This window comes from Ambystoma mexicanum, chromosome 6q (assembly GCF_040938575.1).
Source record: "Ambystoma mexicanum isolate Mex_15411 chromosome 6q, UKY_AmexF1_1, whole genome shotgun sequence".
Taxonomy (NCBI): domain Eukaryota; kingdom Metazoa; phylum Chordata; class Amphibia; order Caudata; family Ambystomatidae; genus Ambystoma; species Ambystoma mexicanum.
Window position 1 is genome coordinate 1,054,568,752 of NC_090937.1, and position 20,501 is coordinate 1,054,589,252.

Consider the following 20,501-nt stretch of genomic DNA (forward strand, 5'->3'; position numbering starts at 1 on the left):
GGACTACCTGTATCTCCTCCCATTAGTTGCAAATCATTCTCCAGCTGTCTGCATACTTTCCTGGTCCATCTCTCCGGTTACCCACCCTCACCCTGCCGAGTGAACGCCACCTCCGATGCAACATGCCAGAGACAATATAAAGTCCTATAGTGCATTTGGGGCTTCAATGACCCCCTGCATTACCATGTTATCAGCTCAACCCACGTGGTCTGACTCGCCAACAACAACTTCTGCTAGCCTACACACAAGGTTTCCCTTCATCAACATGGCCACCTCGGATGGCCCTTCCTACTCCACTCTTCCTCTTTTGTTCTCTCCTTAGCCTTCGACAGTGGAAAACCCACATTCTTTCATTTTGGCTCATTTCCTCTACCAGATAGGCCCCCCTGTGACTCGCACACCTCATGAAACACCCGATTTTGCTGTTAGCGACTGGCAGCATGACCTCCCCCACAGGTTCCCCTGACTCAATTCCTTGAATGTTAAGAAGTGAACATCCTCCACCCACTTCCCACATTACATCTACCTCTGAGTGCTATGATCAGTTCATGTTCAAGATTTCTATTACAACAAAAAGAGGTAACTCGGTTAAACCAATGGATTCGCATGACATTCACAGAGACTATTAGAAAGAGTTCTCAGACACACAAAGTGTCAAACACAGGAAGGATTTGCAGGTCCATACATACCTTGGAAGGAAAGTAAGGTTTCACAAATTAGTGGGAATATAAAATGGTAATAGTTAATGCACTGCATAGCAGGACCAATGCATGTATGGAAAACAATTTTCCTTTTGGTGTTAACAGTTTATGAGGGGAAACTAATGATTAAAAAAAGAAAAATGATGCCTTGTAAAGAGCTAAGAGGTACACATAACGATCAAGAACACAGAATACAAAAACACTGGCACAAAATGAAAAACAATCATCATCAAGGCATACCAACATCACAACGTGCCCTGCAAGTGCCTTTTCCAACAGCCACATTGAACCCACAAAAGAAAAGTTAAAATGAGCTTATCATTTTATAGGGATGTCAAACACCCCACGATCCCAAGGAATAACCGAATGTGATTTGGCAGTTCTGGTCGATCTACCAAAGCTGAACCCATCATTCCGAGATCTCACAGGCCCACTGAATCCCAGCTATTATATTTGTTCAATATCGAGCCAATGTGATAGGTCTAGTGGAAGTTAATCCAACCTTCTGTTTGTGTCAGCAAAACAGTGGTGAAAACAATACGGAATCATTTAATTATCATTGTATATGGTAGAAAGAGGTCATGATCGATTTCACCCGCACAGGGATGGGACTCTCTCTACTCCATAACATACAGCAAACAGACTAAAATGCACTATAAGTCAGCATGTACAGAAAACTGTACGGTTCTACTCAGTGCTTACTAGATAAAGGGTAGAGCCACACAGTATACCCAAGAAGAGGAACCACAGGAAAGACACTCTACACGTATATGGACTTTTAATTAAGGTGTTCTTAGTGTCCCAAGAGAACTTCTTGGAAACCCGACAGCTAACTGTTCCATAAACTACCATGGAAGGAAAAGAGGGGAAATACTAGGTCTGTGTGAGGAATGAGAGGTATAGCCAGTAAGAGAATGCACACTTATTGGAACCAGCCACCTCAAATATGCTAGAAGTACGTGTGTTGGAACCGGTTTCTGTGGAGGTTTAGCATGGAACAGTAAGATGATTTTGTGTACAAACACATCCTTACGCAGTACTACCTACAATCATGAGACAAGACACACCAACAGTTCCCTCTCACAGGACCTATGAAGAGTGAACTTAGACCAGTGTCATCAGTAAGTCATGGCTCTGTCCCTGGGATCATGTCAAAATCATTCTGATGTCACAACAACCTTAGTTACCTCAGTACATATTTTGACACAAAAAACAGATTCATGCATTTGTTCCACGTTTGAGAAGGCATTGCAGCATTTCCCTGAATTCACAGGCACTGTTGGCAATGAAGAGCTAGTACTTTAAAATATCTGGACAAGACATTATTTTTTTAATATGTGGACAAGAAAAACATACAATTTAATTGTCTACATTGAAACAAATAATTGTTTTGACTCCTGGTAAATCAGCCATCTTGTTTCAGATTGTAATCACCCCAATAGACATTTTAAACCATAAAAATATCACAAAATAAACAGTTTACTGAGGAAGTACTGGAGAAAATATAGTAAAGTTAAGAATGGCTTACATGAACATCAGTTCTGTCTGCAATCCACTTGGCTAGTTGCTCAGCTGCAAAACCTATTCTCTGTAGGTCAAATGTATCAGCTCTCTTAGGCTTGCCTTTAGCAGGAAAATGCATAAATGTTGGTGCTGAATTCATGTTGAGCTGCAACAAATTAATGTGAATTATTCAACTATCAACTAGTGATTTGACATGCTCTATTCAGTAGCTGTACGTGATACACATCGAATGATTACAAAAAACACTACACATCCATCAGGAACCCTCAAACCACCAATATTTTGACAGACAATGTGTGCAAGTATTTATCAAACTTCTGAATATGGCTTTATGAGTTCAGTGTTCAGGAGAGTGGAAAAATAATAATAATCAGTAAATGTGTGATGCAAGTGGCCAAATATTATTAACATCTATTACACTACTATTAGAGCAAATTCTTAATATGATCTACTCCAACTTCAGAAAAAACACAAACCTGGCTATTGGATATAAAAACACAAATAAACTTCATCTTTCCCTCTCTCCCTTTAGGTGGCTTGGCTGATCAAGGCCTAACACTTGGATGGATAGTAAGGGGTACAGCTAAACTGAAGGGAGTGAAACTAAATGGGAAAGAGATAACATATATACTGGTCATCTAACATGAATAAGATTGCAAATGGTCCCGTAAGGCAAGTCAATGAGAACGGGTACAGAGTGAAAAGGATACTTGGGACCAACCTCTGCTGATCTCCGTGTGGGCGCAGACAACACTGTTGTGATCTATCCAGAAAATAGTTGTCCAATCCAACTTACATTGGCAACCTTTCTGGAATGTCGACACTGGAAGGCTGGCACTACTATTTTCAGATAATGTTAAGGTCCTCCCTCATAGGTGAAGAAAAATGGCACATCAGGTCCTTTTGCCCCCAGTCAATGTTCCCATTCCCATTATATATTGAATTAGAAAAGCGTAATGCTCCCAGCTCCCCTCTGCCTCCCTCAATCAATTGTTCAACCTCCCAACAGACGAGAAAGCTGTTCAAATCTGGGAGGCAGAAACTTCCTGTATCGTGGGGGGTGTCATTACTGTGCCTGCTGTATATTCTAAACTAAATACAAGGTGAAAATGGCAATTTATTTGTGCTACAAACGTATAGTTTATTCTTGAGGTTCCAAACAAAGTTCCAAGGTGCACAAATGGAAAGGAAACAAAAGTTCCTCCAGGAAAGGGGCTTCCCTTCCACTAGATTCCTTCTAGTGACCTTGATAAAGTTTTCTCACTGTTCTCACATAGTTCTCTTTTATCCAGCTTACAACAATGTTCCAATATCGGATTAGTGACCCTTTCTTACTTCCATTGCCTTTATCTAGGCTTTTGGGTTTCACACTTTTGTGCCCATTGTCGAAAAGCAGCAAACCTCTCCCGGTCTGGTTCCTCTACACACCGTGCCCATTGGCCTATGCCCTGTGCTCTGCAGCCTGCTGGCCTTCGGCGTCCTCCACAGTGTCAGCACGAGTCAAGTGCCTCTCCAGTTTCTGACTCTCTCGTTCTCCTGAATTCGGTTCACCTGTGTTGCTTTTTTCCTCATCTCAGTACCCAAAAAGGGAGCGGGAGGAGAATGAGGTTGTGGGCTAGTGAAACCTGGGAAATCAGTATCAATATTAGAATAGGCCATGTATGAATGTTGCAAAGGTACATGGTAGTCACTGAAATGTATAACTGAAGGGTTATCTTGACTTAGTCTCTTTCCGTTTCCCTGGAGATTGCCCTCTCCCACGTGGTCCTCCAGCAGATTGCCACCCCAAGCGTTAGTGTCACGTAGCTTCTGCCATTTCCTGCCCACTTTAAGGGGGACTCCCTGGGAAACCTATGACAACTTTGCTGGATTCGTCACAATCAATAAAGGGAGACTGTTTTTGTTCCTGCATACGCAATAGTTTGCAAATAATTATCTCTTTAGGTAGCTATGATAACAAATTGAACACATTTATGATAACAAAATATATGTTTCTGGTAGGTAAATAAGGAAGGATAATGGCCCGCTCATAAACTCTCTGGATCAACTTGGTGGGACCACTGGGCATGTGGACATTGGCTAGACAGGGGGAAGGACTTTTGGCCCTGCTTCGGGCACCCAGGATTACCAAATGCCCAAATGGTACGGCCTGCAACCATGCGCAGTGGCTGTCTTGGTCCGGGCTAATCACACAACAATGGGTAGTGGCCACTGCCCATGCCCAATGGCCCACTTGCCATATAAGTGGTCACTGGTTGTGTATTTCATAACCAGTGGTCCTGTGGCCACGGCATGGCTTTCAACCATGGCCAAAACCCTTCTGAATCACCTACTGGTGATTGGCCTCAGTTTGTGGGGACCAATCATGTAACCCATACCATGAATCCCTTAACATCTGTCAGCAGCCAATGTCCAGGGCCTGCAACCAGAGCAAGTGGTCACACCCTGTGCTCCTTAGCCTACATAAGGTGTCTATTGTCATGGAATGCTCTCTTCTCTTATTTTTGTACCATATATGGAAACCACCCACACACGTTAAACGCTCCACAACTTGTAAATACATCAAAAGGGCCAGTCCAGTAGTTCCATGCTCGTTTGGCAGTTTGCTTCACATTCTCAGAGACTTGCTATTGATCGTGAAGCAGGGTTTGGTGATAGCGCGCTAGGCCCATGCTTTTTTCATTAGGTTAGTTCAGCCGTACCAAACGGAGCTTGGGAAAACATTGATGTTGCACTAATGGCCCCATATGGACTACAAACAATTTACAGTTTGCTACAAAAAAGAGCAACATGGGTTTGTTATTCCAATTAGAAAGAGCCCCAAAACACACATGGAGTTGGGCATGATGTTAATTCGTAAAGCAGAGTGGCAAAAATGATATTCCTCAAATAAAATCTCCAAAACATAATTTGCAATTTCTTCATTGATACGGCTGGTGCAAAAGAAACAAATAGGCTGTTCATCAATGCCACTAAATCTTCAATTCATATTTTCAAAGCAGAAATCACAATACTCTTGCCAAAAATGTGTAACTGACATTAAAAAAATGGAAGCCATTAGCCATATATCGAGGGCAATCGTAGTCTCCTGCCATCTCTTTTTTAAGTTTGGGAACAAAACAAAAACAGAGTGGCAATCGAGAAGGAAAAGCCTGATCTTGCCAAGGTCTGAAACATCTATAAGTCATATGTTAAACACTGCATTATATCGACCTCTAACTACCTTTCTGGTATTTTAGATTTGTCTGGAATTAAACACTTTGAAATAGTGCGGGGTGCTGTTGCGCGCAACAAAGATAGCCGCCTGATCGGAGAGCTCCGATCCCCTGAACATTCTGCAATTAAATTAATCCTTTTTGGAGCGACTGTAAGGGAAAACGCTCCGTTCGGCAGGTGCCTCAACACTCACACCCTAACGTGGGCAAGTCTGAAAAGAAACCGCAACGGCAGTGCAAAGCTCTTGACACATCTAGCAGCAGCGGGAGGACCCGCATGCTGCAAGCAGACTCCTAGAACCAGGGAGTAGCCACGCCATACCGCGGCTGAACGACCAACGCAGGCCCGAAAAGGGAAGGAGCGTTTCCTCCGCTCCGCAGCCACAAGAGCCCAGACATTCCACGCATCCAAGGCTTTAGCCGGATGCTCCCTCTACCCTCGGGCAGACACTGAAACCGGCGGCGGACCACTCGTAATCTCCTGCTGTGAATAGGGGAGCAGAGAACGGCTGAAATCCTACCCGCACACCGGCATGACACGAGCCCTCCACAAGAACATACAAGGCCCAGCGGAGGGGACGCCCCAGATACCGGCCCACAGTTGTGGAGGCGGGAGAACTGTGGGGACAAATGGCGAGCGGCGACCCGAGCGGGAAGCGGGATACGAATCCGCCAACACCACAAAGGTACGCGCCCATGCGACAGAGGAGGTCCAGCGTTCCCTAAGCACTGCCCCACAGTCCCACAGCACGTGGGAGGAGACAGTCCACCCGGGCAGTGGCCAGAGAGCCGAAACACTTCTTAATGGTCCTCACACTGATGCTGGGTCGGGGATATTGGTGCAACTGACCGGTGGCACCTGATACTGCAAGAGGCCCGAGTGACAGTCGACTATACAACAAGGCCCTTCCCACAGCGGGGAGAAACATGTGACATAATTCGACACAACACACGAATCACCTCGGCAACAACGCAGGGGAAATCTATAAGACCCAATAACGCTGGAACCTACAGGGACAAGCCGTACAGGCGAGAAACCTGACCTGCGCTGGCAACTCCACACAAAAACTGTCCCATACAACTACGAGACATGGGAGAACACAATCCACTTTCGATTGGTAAATTCGCCGTATGGGCCGCAATGAGAAGAAAGGTACAGTAGCCAGGAAAACCGGCACAATGGACTCCTTCGCCAGCTCCCAATCACACGGGTCAGCAGCGACTGCGTTGCCAGTGGCGGACAGCCAGGCCGATACCTCAGCCGACGCAAGAGAAGATCGCCTAATGACAATGGTGCAAATGGCTTTTTAGCGATAAATGTCAAACTGGATGACATTGCGGCGACAATCAGCTCCCTGAAGGCCAGAGTGGACAAGGGGATCGGCTGCATCACTGAAACAGAAAGCAGGATCAGTACCAACGAAGATACGTTAACACAACCCAGACGAGACATCGCACAATTGAAGGGTGAACTACACAAAACCCAAACCAAATGCGAGGATCTCGATTGGAGATCCAGGAGGAACAACATCTGTATTATTGGAATCTCAGAGTCCTTCTGTAAAGGCCTGTTGGAGCGAAACGTAGAGAACCTTCTGAAAACCCTGTTAGGTGCAGAGTCCTTTTCATATCATTTCCTTGTGGAAAGCACCCATCGTACCCTTGCACCACCTCCCAAACCTGGGGCGCCAACACGTACGATAATGGCTTGTCTCCTCAACTACAGGGATAGGGATGCGATCCTGAGACTATCCAGAGAAAAAGGGACTCTACACCACGAGGAAAACAGAGTGCACATCTATCCAGACTTCTCAACTAGTGTTCAAACTCAAAGGAAGTCCTACGAACCAGTCAAGAGGCAACTCAGGCTCTGCCACGTCCCCTATGCTCTCATCTTCCGGGCAAAGATGCGTATTCAATAATTCTAAAGACCGGGCGCGAGATCAAAACATGTGACCACGACCGGAAGACGAGAGACTTGCCCCCGCTGAATGAGTTGGATTTGTTTCTGATATCCTTTTACAAGGTGGGATGACTTTAACAATGATGAATTGCTCTGATCAATATTTGTTAAAATTGGGATCGTGAGCCTCTGTTGATGGTAGGCCGTGTGGCTGCAATGAGCAACCCTCAGGAGAATTCCACAAGTTATGGGAAAAGGGATACATGATCGTGTTGGAGTTGATGGTACGGATGAGGGTGGAGCCGGGGCATGAAGTTTGACCACACCTGATAAATGTTTAAAAGCCGAGAGTTTTGTTGCGTCAGACGCATCTGTAATAACAGATTCTGCTCACCAGCCAGGTCACAGACCTATGATTAAGGAGGACTAAGGCACAGGTTGATAAGTGTACAACTATTAAACTCCTTTCATGGAACGTCTGTGGCCTCAATAATCCGATTAAGGCCTGGAAAACTGCAGCATATATCACTAGACATAACCCCCAGATCATAATACTTCAAGAAACACATGCAATTGGTCAAGTCTGTACTGGCTTCCTCCCAAGATGGGGTCCTCTAAGGCATGACACCGAGTATTCGACCCATGCCAGGGGGGTGCTCATATTAATCCATCCGAGATTGGGATTCCGGCTCCGGGACACCAAAATAGACACCCAAGGTAGATATGTTTTGGTTTGGGCAGAGGTGGCAGAACGACAGGTTGTTATAGTCAATACATATGGCCCCAACATGGACAACCCCAAATTCTATAGCACTATACATAACATGTTAACCACAACTGACGACTCAGCAGTAATATAAGGGGTTGGGGGGACTTCAGCACCCAATACTCGATACAGCCCTGGACCAGTTCTCACAGTTTAAAACTAATCTGGAATCTGTGCGATGTTCCGAGACTGAACCACGAACATTTTTAATATTGTGGCTATTGCAGTTGTGCTACGAAGTATGACCAGATGGTATGTGCATGTATAGGTAAAAGAATTGTACAGATCTGAAAAATGTGTAACCAAACAAAAAAGCGCGAAAAAACTGTCATTTGTGAACAGAAACTCGTAGGAACATGGGACTTGAACAGAGACATGCCTGAATTAATCTGAGATGTGTATATGTAATATTAACAAGTTGTGCATATGGGAAATATGTTTTTTGGGAAAATAGATTTTCTGGGTAAAAGCAAAGGGGAGGTTCTTCCCCAGGTTGTAAATGGCAGCATCACTGTGACACATCATGACGCACTGTTCCCTTCTCAAATCAGGGGACAGGGAATTCTCTAAACTATCAGATCCTTAGAGGGTTGGGCATAGACCATCAGCCTCCCCACCCACTTTGGAAAATGGATAAATAGGGATTGTTGAGGACCCAGACACACACTTTGTCACTCATCAACTGATCCCCTGGCAAAACACCCTGCAGGAAGAACCAGACTCCAGATCCAGACTCTCGAACCAGACTCTAGAGAACCCTGAAGCAGAGGCCCAATCCAAAAATCTGAACTCTTTTCAGCAGGCTTTTAAAAAACCTTGCAAACCTGATTTTAACCCCTAAACTTCCAAGGGGCACCACAAAATCCATTCAACAGCCTGGCTGAGCTGTTTTTCTTCTGGCCAAGAACCTGTGCTAGAACCAAGATCCAGACCCATAGAGCAGAGCTGTACCCAGAACCAACCCGTCAGATCCAGTCCAAGAGGCCGCGCAGACTAGAGGGCCTTGCTGAGAGCAGAACCCAGTAACTGAGACCTGTCCGGTGGCGAGTGAAGTCCAAACCTTTTACCAGATCTTTGACGGGCCCATTCCATTCCAAAGCCATAGGAGTGAGTATTTAGTCTAGAACTGTCCATAGTCATCTCTTAGTTTAAACTAATCCTATTCAATCCATTTCAACCTATCCAGAACTGCATGATAGAATCTTGTGTCCATCCTGACTTCTTCTCATTATATAGTCTGTGATAATTATAGCGATAATCATCTTTTCTGATTAAAGTGAAGTGTCCTGGCGCAGAGCAATCAGAGCGGAAGGTGCCTTGTTCTGCCCTGTTCTGGTGGTTGTCCCGTTGGGTATCTTGTACTTTCATAGCTCCTTAGTATAAATCCATCTTGGTTCCTAATCTTTAAAGCGCATCTTTCATTTTGAATCTTGACTCTGTTTTTGAAAAATCTACCTTCACTTAAACCTCTAACTTTTGAACCGTACATCCTAGAAATGAAATTTAAATGTGATTTTGAAGCCAACATCCTCAGATGTCAAATGACTTTCCAATTCATTCTAGTTTTGCCGTAATCGGGTTTCCCGCACGCGGAAAAGTTGCCGCGATTTTGGAATTTCTTGATTTCAACTTCTGAATTTCGTTTTCCATCTGCTAATCATTCTACAATCATTGCTAGTGTTGACCTGAACCTATCCAAAGCAATTCACTAGTTCTGAATCTCATTTAGCGAATCAAAATCATTTTTAGCATTTTCCATTCAATTCAAACCACATTTAAAAGCAATTGACTTGTTTAAATCATACCTGTTCTCTCTAAGCTTGCTGGGGGGAAGTGGGATTGAACTGCATTGTTCATTGTTAGTCCGGATACCTGTGCGCCCTCATTCCATATCTTCATATTGCATGTTGGGGGGAGTGAGTAGTAACAACAGGGGGAAAGAGTGATCATATTGTCTTTGGATTGAAGTCATATCAAGTTTTATTTCTGTGTTGCATTTCTTCCTATCATTGCAATCTCTTGAACACATACCAAGTATTCTCTGCTAGATTATTCTTCCTATTCCTACTCCTAAGTGATTAAAGAGAGTGTTGATATTGTAATATTACCCATTGCTGATCATTGTTCAGATAAGTGTGATATTCTGATATTATTCATATTTATAAAAGTGTGATATATATATTGTTCAATTCTTTAAATAAATCTTTTAATTTGCAAAACAAACCCATTTCTTGGTTCAGTGAGACCGGGGGAATTTAAAGAGAGGGGTGTTATATAAGGGTACATCATCCAGAATTAAACGAACTTTGACATAAAAATACATAAATAAGGGTTTCCATTAGGCATCCCATACTAGGCATTGACTTAGTTGGAGTGCTGGATTGAAATCACTTACACAGTTCTCCTCAAGCCCCGTCGGCCTGAACAAGATATGGGCTCATACAGACCCCTTACGCTTATTAATACGGATGCAAACCTTCTGGCGACGATTACGTCCCTATATGCCCATATTAGTGCATCCCGACCAGGCTGCCTTCATTCCAACTAGGTCCACGGGCCTAAATTTGCGACGACTCTTTGGGGTAATGACAACGAGAAAGCCTGCGATTCCGTCTTCTGGTCGTACCTGTTCTTGGTGCTTAAGAGATTTGGATTAGGCCAATATTTTATAAAATGCATCCGGCTACTCTACACTAACCCAGGTGCTCGAGTACTAACTAATCACACTATGTCACCCTGTTCTTTATTAAATAAAAGGTACCAGGCAGGGGTGCCCTTTCTCCCCTATACTGTTTGCACTCACAATAGAACCTATGGCCGAATATGTGCAGCAAAATCACGCACACAGAGGTCTTAGAATGACCGGCACCCCGCAAATAATTTCTCTCTACGCAGACGATACCCTACTATGCATCCAAAACCTGAAAAAAAAATTGGGCCCCATCATGGCGGACATTGAGACGTTCTCCAAATATTCAGGATACAAAATTAAAATCTCTAAGTCCGAACTGTTGCCACTAACTTCCAACACCGGCGATATGCCCAGAATACAAGGGTTCAAATGGTCCCCGGTGCACGTCCGCTATTTGGGAATTATGATCTCCAGGGATAAAGACACACTATACGATGAGAATCATGGAGAATTATTACAATCTCTCCATCAAACTACAACTCTGGCCCAAACTCCCCATCTCGCTGTACGGACGAGTAGCACTCCTCAAGGTGGTGGTGCTCCCCAAATGACTAATATTTCTGCATTCCGTTTTGGCCGGGTAGAGCATTTTTCGCAAAACTTAAGACATTAACTCCCTCCTTTGTGTGGGGTGGCATAGCACCCACATTTGACAAGGCATTACAGAGGGCGTGGGATCCAAATAAACTGTTTAAGATGCGTGATATGTTTCCAAGTGTGAACTGGGTGACTTCACCGAGGCAGTGGGTGGGGGACACCTAAAACAATTCCAATTCTATAGAATGAAAGCCGCTTTTACCGCCAAGTGGCCCACATTCCCGATAGAACCTCCTACGCATGAATGTATCAGCGCAATGACAGGGACGGGTGGACACAGAAAAGGAGTCTCTTTATAACTTGGTCCAAACACACTCCAAAACATGTAATAACATTAAAGAGGCCTAGAAGCGGGATTTGGGAGTGGAACTGGGCAAAGGTTGCTGGTCGAGATACTGCCAACTCACTAAGAATGTCTCTGTGAACTCAGGGCTGAGACGGATCCAATTTAAGGTACTCAACCAACTTCACTACACCCCCGCCAGTTAGTTTATGGATGGCCACACAGGTAAATGTCTCAAATGCGACACCCCTAAGGCAGAGCCGTACCACATGTATTGGGCATGCCCACCCGTGGAGAAATTCTGGGGGAAGGTGGCGGAAATCCTAGAAGACATCACCATGATCCCAGCCACACCCTCCCTGCTGAAATACCTTTTTGGGGATATCGGCAAGGTTAACGTTGCATGTGTCGTTGCAAAATTAAGCATTCTGAAATGTTGGAAATCCTTAAGTCCCCTGGGAAGACATTTTAAAAGACTTATCGATGATAAACGAATGTGAGGAACAATTTATTATAACTATAACGTCGCTGTGCCGAACTAAGGATATTTGGTCACTCTTCCGACTTTACCTATGTAATATGCTCCCTGAATACGACAGCAACACACTGTTGCCATCCTAATTGACTGTGACCAAAATGGAATGTACAAATAGATGTATGTGCACTACCTGTTATTGTAATTTACCAACTGTTTGGAGCTCTGATCTGATGTAATTCTCTCTGAAAAATAAAAGTAAAAAAAAAAAAAACACTTCGAAATAGTCGCTAATTGAGTTACAGAGCATTTCATGAAGTGGGATGATGTTACAAATATGAACATTTGATGTCACACTTCATCAGGAGGCGTGAATACCATGAGGAGCAAATGGCCGGACGTCAGTAAGTTCTAAATGATCGCATATAGAGCATTGTAAATGCAATGCTTCTCTGCCAAGTATGGACTCCTGTAGCAAGTGCCAAGGCCATCATCTTGATAATCAGCACTACTACTGCAAACACTGCACCAACTTCGTCAGGTAACCAACATACAGTTGTCATGATTGCCCATTGACCTGTCAGATAATGTCCACATGCCAGTGTAGGTGCCGGACAATGGGAAAAATGCATGGGAACAGAGTGACATTGGAAAGAGTGTAGTGTAGGCCATGCTACCACCCACATCGAGGCCCTTACCACCCACAACTACTCCTTCGTTTCTTTCCCTACGGAGCGATGAGTAGTCCAACCTGCTGACCTGGAAGCTGCATGCTGCGGCTGAGATCCTGCTGCCACCACTCTACAATCCAACTGGTATGCACGCTACCCCAACAATTTCATTTTATTTTGATTTCATTTGACTTGTTTGAAAATTCTGAACGACCGGAATGAAAAAACGAAAATCAGAAAATGAAATGAAAGGTTGTTTGAAGTGAATTTATGCTTCAATTGCATACAAAGCACCACCTCCTTTTCATCCACTTTGCACCGCGGGAGTGTGCATTTAAAGCAGCAAAAGGATCCCTATCCGTTTATGTGGTGCGCAGACCATGCAGCATTTTTAAAGAAGGCCGCTGCCTTCCCGATCTAGCAGAAGGCCTTCTATGAGGCCCTCCTAATTTCCTCTCTTCACCCTGATTGGGTGCATCACTACACTTTAGGCCAATTGGGGGACAGGCTTTAACCTGTCCCCTCTCAAAGACCCACATCTAAGGCCAGTGTCTGCTACTTGTCCGCTGTCTGCGTGGGTCTGGGAGGCTCTCCTGCACCCCTTAACTAGCGGCATGGTGCTAGCGCTTCCAGTATTCTAAGGTCATCATTCATGTTTACCGGAATGGAAATGTCTTGGTCTAAGGCCCTCAGGCCAACCTCCTCCTCTTTGACAGGCGCTTCCCATGCCTCGTCGACTTCCTTCCTTCCCCTGCTGTGCCTTCTCACTCTTCTCCGGCTTCCTTGCATCCTGCCGCTGTCTCATCCTTGGCTACCTTGCCCTCTCCTCCATCCTCTTGTGCCCCACCCCTTTCAGGCTCCTTCTACACCTCCTCAGGGCATACCTCTGATTTGAACCCCTCCACGGAAGCCTTTCAAGTTTGGCAACCTTCTCCATATTGCCACTCTCAACTCTCGCTCCACTGTCAAACACTCCTCTGACATCTTCCGCCTTCTAGAAGAACTTGACCTTGGCGTCCTCGGTCTCACTGAGTCATGGTTCATGGCCAGCTCTGTCTCCGTGATGGCTACAAGATCCTCTGTGCGCCCAGATCCAACGGTCCTGGTGGGGGTGTATCCTTGATCTTCCCGGAGCGGATTACTGCCCCTGTGATTCGTATGCAGGCATACTCCTCCTTCGAATGCCTGGTCTGCAGGCTCTCTCTCTCTCTTGGCCACTCCCTCACCATTGCCACTATCTATCAGCCACCTGGTTAAACTACCGCTTTCCTCTCTGAAGGGCCGACCTATCCTCCTCCGTTCTGGCCTCGACCACTAACTCCTCCTCCTTGGAGACATCAATATCCACCTGGACACTTCCTGTCCCTCCGCGACTCTCTCTTATTATTCTTCCCTCTGGCCCAACTCACTCTGCAGAGCACACTCTGGATGTTCTCATCTCCTCTAACCTCCCCCCCTCTCACCACTCCTCTCTCCTGGAGCAATCACTTTCTCCTTTCCTCCCATCTCTCCCTCTTTAACCCGCAGGCCAAGCCAGCTCCAGCACTTCCACCTAGCTTCTCGGTCATCCGGCCCATGAAGCGTGTGTCAGTTGAGGCTTTCGCTGCCACTTTCTCTCCCTCCTCCACCTCTGGCTGATTCTCATCCTGAGCTCTTTCCAAGCTCCACTCTGCCATCTCTGATACTCTTGATGTTCTTGCCCTTGTCATGAGAATCCGCTTGAAGCCCAAAGCCAAGTGCAACTCTTGGTACGACTCTGACCTCGTCACCCTTAAACGCAAGTGTAGGGTGGCTGAGAGGAAATGGTAGGCATCTTGTTTATCCTCTAACTGGCCCGCCACCTGCTCCGGCTTTCTCGCCCGCACTAAGAAGAGAGCCCATATCCAAGCCTGCATCTCTGCGGCATCTAACAACCCAACCAAACTCTTTAAAATCTGCAAGGAGCTGGCCAAACCGGCTGCAATCTCTACTTCTGCTGTCCCCTCCCAGGCCCTCTGCACGGCCCTGGCTTCCCATTTCATTTCTAAAACCCAGGACATCCTGTCCACCCTCTCGTCCCCTCCTCCTCTTCCCTCTTCTCTCTCTGCTACCTCTGGCCCTTCTGCAGCAGATTCTCCTCCCTCTTTCTCTTCCTTTCCTCTGTTCTCTCCTGACGAGATATCTAGACAAGTCTGATCTATGAAAGCCTTGTCAAGACAGGTTCTTCCCTGTTCATCCCAAACCATTAAGGACCATATTGATACCCTCGCTCATGCTCTGGCCGACACTTGCAATCACTCCTTCGCCACTGGGGCCTTCCCCTCCCCCTGAAGCATTCTCTTGTGCACCCTCTTCTCAAGAAACCCGCTGCTGAACCCTCCTGCCCGGCTAACTATCGCCCGATCTCCATCACTCCTTTCCTGGGCAAACCTGGCCATCTCCCAGCTGAACCTCCACACTGATTTGGTTGGTTGTCTCCATGTCCATCAGTCTGGCTTCAGAGCAGCCAGAAGCACGGAAACTGCTCTCCTGAACATCCATGAAGACCTGCTCTCCAACCTTGATTCTAATCTCCCCTATGTACTCATCCTACTCGATCTCTCTTCTGCCTTCGAAACAGTCAACCATGCCATCCTGTTCAACCGCCTCCGTGATAACTTGGGTATCACTGATCAGGCTCTGACATGGCGGACCTCTTTCCTCTTCAACCGACCCTCCCAGGTCCAACTTCGGTCCTTCCTGTCCTCTATCTCACTCTCCACTTGTGGTATTCCTCAGGGGTCTAACGTCTCTACCTGGCACCCCTTGCCCAATGTATTTCTGCTCTCTGCTCCAACTTTCAGTGCTGACGGCACTCAGCTCGTTTTCAGGCTCCCCTATGCCACCTCCTCTCCCTCTCTCATCTCTTATTTTATTTTTTATTTTTATTTGTATTTGATTACAATGAACCTTTACAAAAGAAGTATAAAACAACATTCTTAAAATAAACATAACATTATTCACAACACATTTCATTAATTACTTCTAAAATTCTCAAACCCCAAATTTCCCTCTGTCATTAAAAAGATACAGCACAATCAACATACAAGAAAAAAAAAGTAGAAAATAATCAACTCCAAAAACATATCCCACAATCAGGTTGAATGCCATTTCAGCTAACTCAGCAATAACCTAGATCAAGCACCCATTACATTGAGGAACAAGACTGCACAACATAATGCAATGCAACCAAGGAAATTCAGTGTTAGCGCTAAACAAAAATATTGACCCTCTCTAGCACCTGTATTACTTTTATCATCAAACTTGTTTCTTGTCCTAATATCAATCACTCCCAGAACATATCTGTGAGGATGCCCTCTCATTCTACACATTTTAGAAATAGGTCTGCTCTTAAAAACCAGGTGCTCTCATTCCATTAAAATATATTTTACATTTTGCTTCTCCGGGTTTATACATACGGTGCATAGTTTTTGGGCAGCATCCCCCTTACGCCATTTTGAGAGGACTTCACCTGTATGTGCCAAATTTAGTTGCAATTTTAGGAAGTTTTGTCTAATCTTTCTGTCCGAGAACTAACACAGCCCAGTTTCTTTTCTCTCAAAGCAAATGAACTGAATCGAGCAGTACCCCGCATGGCTTCAATTGTATCGATCCAATCCATTTGTTCTATCGCTTTCTTTGATTTCAATAGATTTGTAATTTCCAAAAACTGTGTCAGATCTCACTAGCACTTCATTAACCCTCAAGTTCAAATTCGATAGCATAGAGGACCTGAGGAGCACGAGATGTTCTTTAATGTCTGCATATAAAGTCTGGGGTCTGGCTGTTTTATTTGAGCGAAGCAGGCAGATCAACTTCCAATCTGCTAACAAACCCAAAGATTTAAGCCCTAGTTCATATCTTAGACATATAGTTGAAACACTATTTGGAAGTCCGAGAGCCCTTTTCCATATTATGCATTCCCATTTACGGCAGTTTGTTTTCCACAAAAGGGGTTTTGCCTCCAGGCTGTACAAGACTACAGGAATGACTTTAGCTACATAAAATTAAAATAGAGGGGTTATTGAAAATGTAGAGTATTTTATGTATAAAAAAATCATTTAGGGTATCAACTGGATTAATCTTATCCTCCACTTCTGAATTTACCCTATCTAGCAGTGGTGCAGCATACCAAACATACCCCAAAAAAACTAGCTCCTCCACCCTTGGGATTATTTGTTTGACTGGAGACCGTTTCTGACTATCTACCCTTTTCCTTGCCCGTCTAAAGACCAGTATTTTCGATTTCTCTGCATTAATGGAAAGTCCATTAAGTTTTGCATATTCCCCCATTTTGTCTAACAGGCGTTGCAGTCCCACAGCTGTCTTGCCCAGTAGGACAATGTCATCGGCATAGGCCAGCAAACACATTTTGCTGTCATTAATTTTAGGGCTGGCCAATGCGATGATTCTAATGCTTTGCTCATGTCTGCTTAATACAGATTGAAAAATAAAGGGGCCCCATACACCCCTGTCTAACACCTATTTCTAATTTAATGGATTCCGACAAATGATCTTGCTCATTGAGTCTTACTCTCATTAGAGTGTCTTCATGTAGTTCTATCAGCATTGCCAAGAGATGTTCTGGTATACCCTACCCCAACTTCTTAGCTTAGTCCATAGGTGATCTCTATTAACCTGGTCAAATGCCTTCGAAAGATTGATCCGTGCCCCCATAAAGTGGTAAATCATTCTTACCTCTAGTTTGCTCGCTGATAATATTGAGAGCTAGCCATTAGAACGGTAGAGAAACCCTTCCTAAAACCCGTTTGCATTTAAGATAAAATATGTGCATCTTCCACCCATTTTTGCAGCTCTTTTAATTACAGCTTGATAAATAGTTTGAGTGCTGGCGGAGCATTGGCTGCTGTGGTCGTGGTCTGCTTAATGGGCTCCCCTGCTGTCTCTTCTGCTGACTTTTGTGGAGTTTGTGGCTGGATTACTTGGGCTTGCTGCTTTACTGTGTTAAAGCAGTGTTACCCTGTTGGAGAAGTATTTCTTCCAGCTCTACTGCTAGTAGGAGGGGCATTATCCACAAACACTCCACTCCCGACGCAAAGTGTTGGCAGAGTGTTTGTGGAGGGTGCAGCAAGGGGCATGGAGCCCCGCACTGCTGCAGACTCCAAATTGATGCAGTGGACCAGGAGCCAAGCTCGTACAGCCCAGCTGGAAGGCACGTAGGACGAAGAAAAGGCCAGCGCCCAGCACCAACGAGTGCCTTTAACGGATTTAACAGCTGTGGAAAAAAATACTGTTTTTAATTTATCCCAACTTCAATCCCAAACCCTCTCTCCTGACATACAGGTTGGAATACAGCCGGGCTTGACACCCCCACTGCCCCCCGCTGCATACGACGACCCACATTTGGCACAGGAAGAACTGTCCGCCAGTGTGGATTGTAACAAGACAAGAGAAAACAGCGATTTGAATGTGCAGGAGTTTTGCGCCTCCCGGTTCAGTCTGAACGCAAGTGAAATGAAACAGGAACTCACAGGACCTGTTGGATAAAGCAAACAAAGAAAATATAGTAAATCAAAGAGTGCCAACCCACATAACAGGGGCAGACATGAGGGATAGGTGTGCAGGCAGTGGAATAAAGTAGGGCAGAGGGAAGTGTGCGAGTCCCAGAGAGCCCTCGGCTCTGCTCAGTAAATCCAAGGGAAAGGATGTTGGCTCAGCCAGACATGAGAAAAAATGTTAACACAAATAAGAGAAAGTACAAGACATATGCCCAAGAATAAGCCCAGCAAAAAGAATGGTCAGGCCAATCATAAAAAGCCAAAGTAAATCTATGGTGGAAGGGCGAACGCTGAAATGGCACCACTGCACCCAAGTCAGGAGAGTGCACCTACGAGGGAGGGTAGGAAGGAGGTCCTCCCTAAAGACACTCAAGAAAATGCATGACATGACATCTCGGACACTGGATTACTGTGCAGCGAAAACCAGAAGGGCCAGTGCGTGAATTCCCCTCCCCCAAACAGGTTTCAGACAAATTGCCAATGGAGCTTTCAGGAAAAAAGCTTGAAAATGCACCAGTGGAAGCGCAACAGAGTCCTGAAATAGCACAGAAGCTGCATGTCTCAAGAGAGGGGGTATGGCAAATTAAAAGCCCGAACAACAAAATAAAAGTATGACAGAGAAAATCCTGGTAGATATTCATTTGGTAGAGAACAGGATAGCGGGGGATGTAGCCCATGCAGATACCCTGGATCAGGAGAGTATAGATAGTGCAGCAACCAAGGATTTAACATCTTTAGAGCCCCCTGAAATAGGGAGACAGCTGGCCGCCACACTATCCGCAGAGCGCTCGGGTGGCTGGTGAAAACCCCACCCCATCCGAGAAGAGAAAAAAAGATTGATTGGACAAGTGGACAGTGAGCAGACCTTTCGTGGAAGAGCACCACAGAAAAAGCTAAAAAGATGGGGTGAAAGTGATGAGAAGGGTGGATGAATCCCAATTCTTGCCGAGGTCTGAAGAATCATCATCTAGGAGAAAACTGATGTTATATAGTCCCACCAAGACAAGGGGGTATTGGGATGGACACAGAGAAGATGAACATGACGTAGAGTGTGAGGCTGTGTCTGGAGACAAAAGGAAAACAAGAGAAAGGACATCACTATGTGAAAAGACGAATGATGGGAGGTGTCTTCAGTCTAATGAGCAGTGCCAGGAACACAATCATAACTTAGAAGAACAATGCACCAAATAGCAGGAGGCTCTTGGTTTATTGGTGTCAATTACTCTCTCACCCTTCCTCAAATTATATGAAGTGCTGAATGAAAATTACAGAGACCAGTCCACACTTATGGCCCTGATGCAATCTAAGTTAATTTCGATTGAATCTCAAAAAGAACAAGAAAAAAGGAAATGGAGGGGGCCATTTTTAAAACACTGATGGACCTCGTCGAAGATGCAAGGGAAGATAGCAATCCTTTTGATGTGTTTCAGAGACACCATACATCTGTTGAAACCCTATGAGGCGAGCAAAATCAAAAGAAACACTGCAGTATCAGTAACTCCAGTGCTAGTGAAGCAGGTGGACATCAGAGACGGAGAAGTAAAGTTGGACAGCTTAAATCCCAAGTGTGTTGAGCCTGTCATCATTCAGCTGCCCTGTCTCCAGAATATAATAGAAGTCTGGCAGACCCACACTGGGAAATATAGGGAAGGAGCATTATCTTTGAATGGAATCAGTGGGAAATGCAATGAAGGAGCATCAACCTCCGTGGAAGTAGGTTTAGTAAAAGAAAGTATTCCCAAGTTGACAAATACATTTGATTTGTGCTTCCAAAAACCTATAAGGCCGTCAAAAACTGGGAGTGTGAACCAGTTCCCAATCTTTACAACTGAAGGGCAAAGAGTGCAAACAAAAACCTGCTGATAAGAGTCTAGCAGCAAACCCTTTAAAAAAATTACAGAAAAATAAAGGACAACTAGAGATTAGCCCCAGAAACACCAATAAATACATGAGAACAGTTGTAGAAGTGGCAATTGCCTCTGCAGCGGTGCAACCTCCAGGTAGAGGCGCTCGACCCAAAGTATCAGCAGTTATTGAGGCAAAAGATGTAAATATCAGAAGTGGATCAGAAAGTATCCAAAGTGTCTCTGACTGGGAAGCAGACCCACTGCTGCAGTTGTCCACGTATGAGGGAAAT

General features: G+C 45.0%; 1 protein-coding gene across 2 annotated transcripts in view; it reads right to left on the minus strand.

The window, feature by feature from the left end:
* Positions 1-20,501, minus strand: part of TUSC3 (tumor suppressor candidate 3) — a 1,343,405-nt gene that overhangs the window by 780,089 nt on the left and 542,815 nt on the right. For both annotated transcript variants that reach the window (XM_069631593.1, XM_069631594.1), the window contains exon 4: positions 2,230-2,370. In XM_069631593.1, coding sequence (XP_069487694.1) covers positions 2,230-2,370 — 141 coding nt within the window. The remainder of the gene's footprint in view (positions 1-2,229; positions 2,371-20,501) is intronic.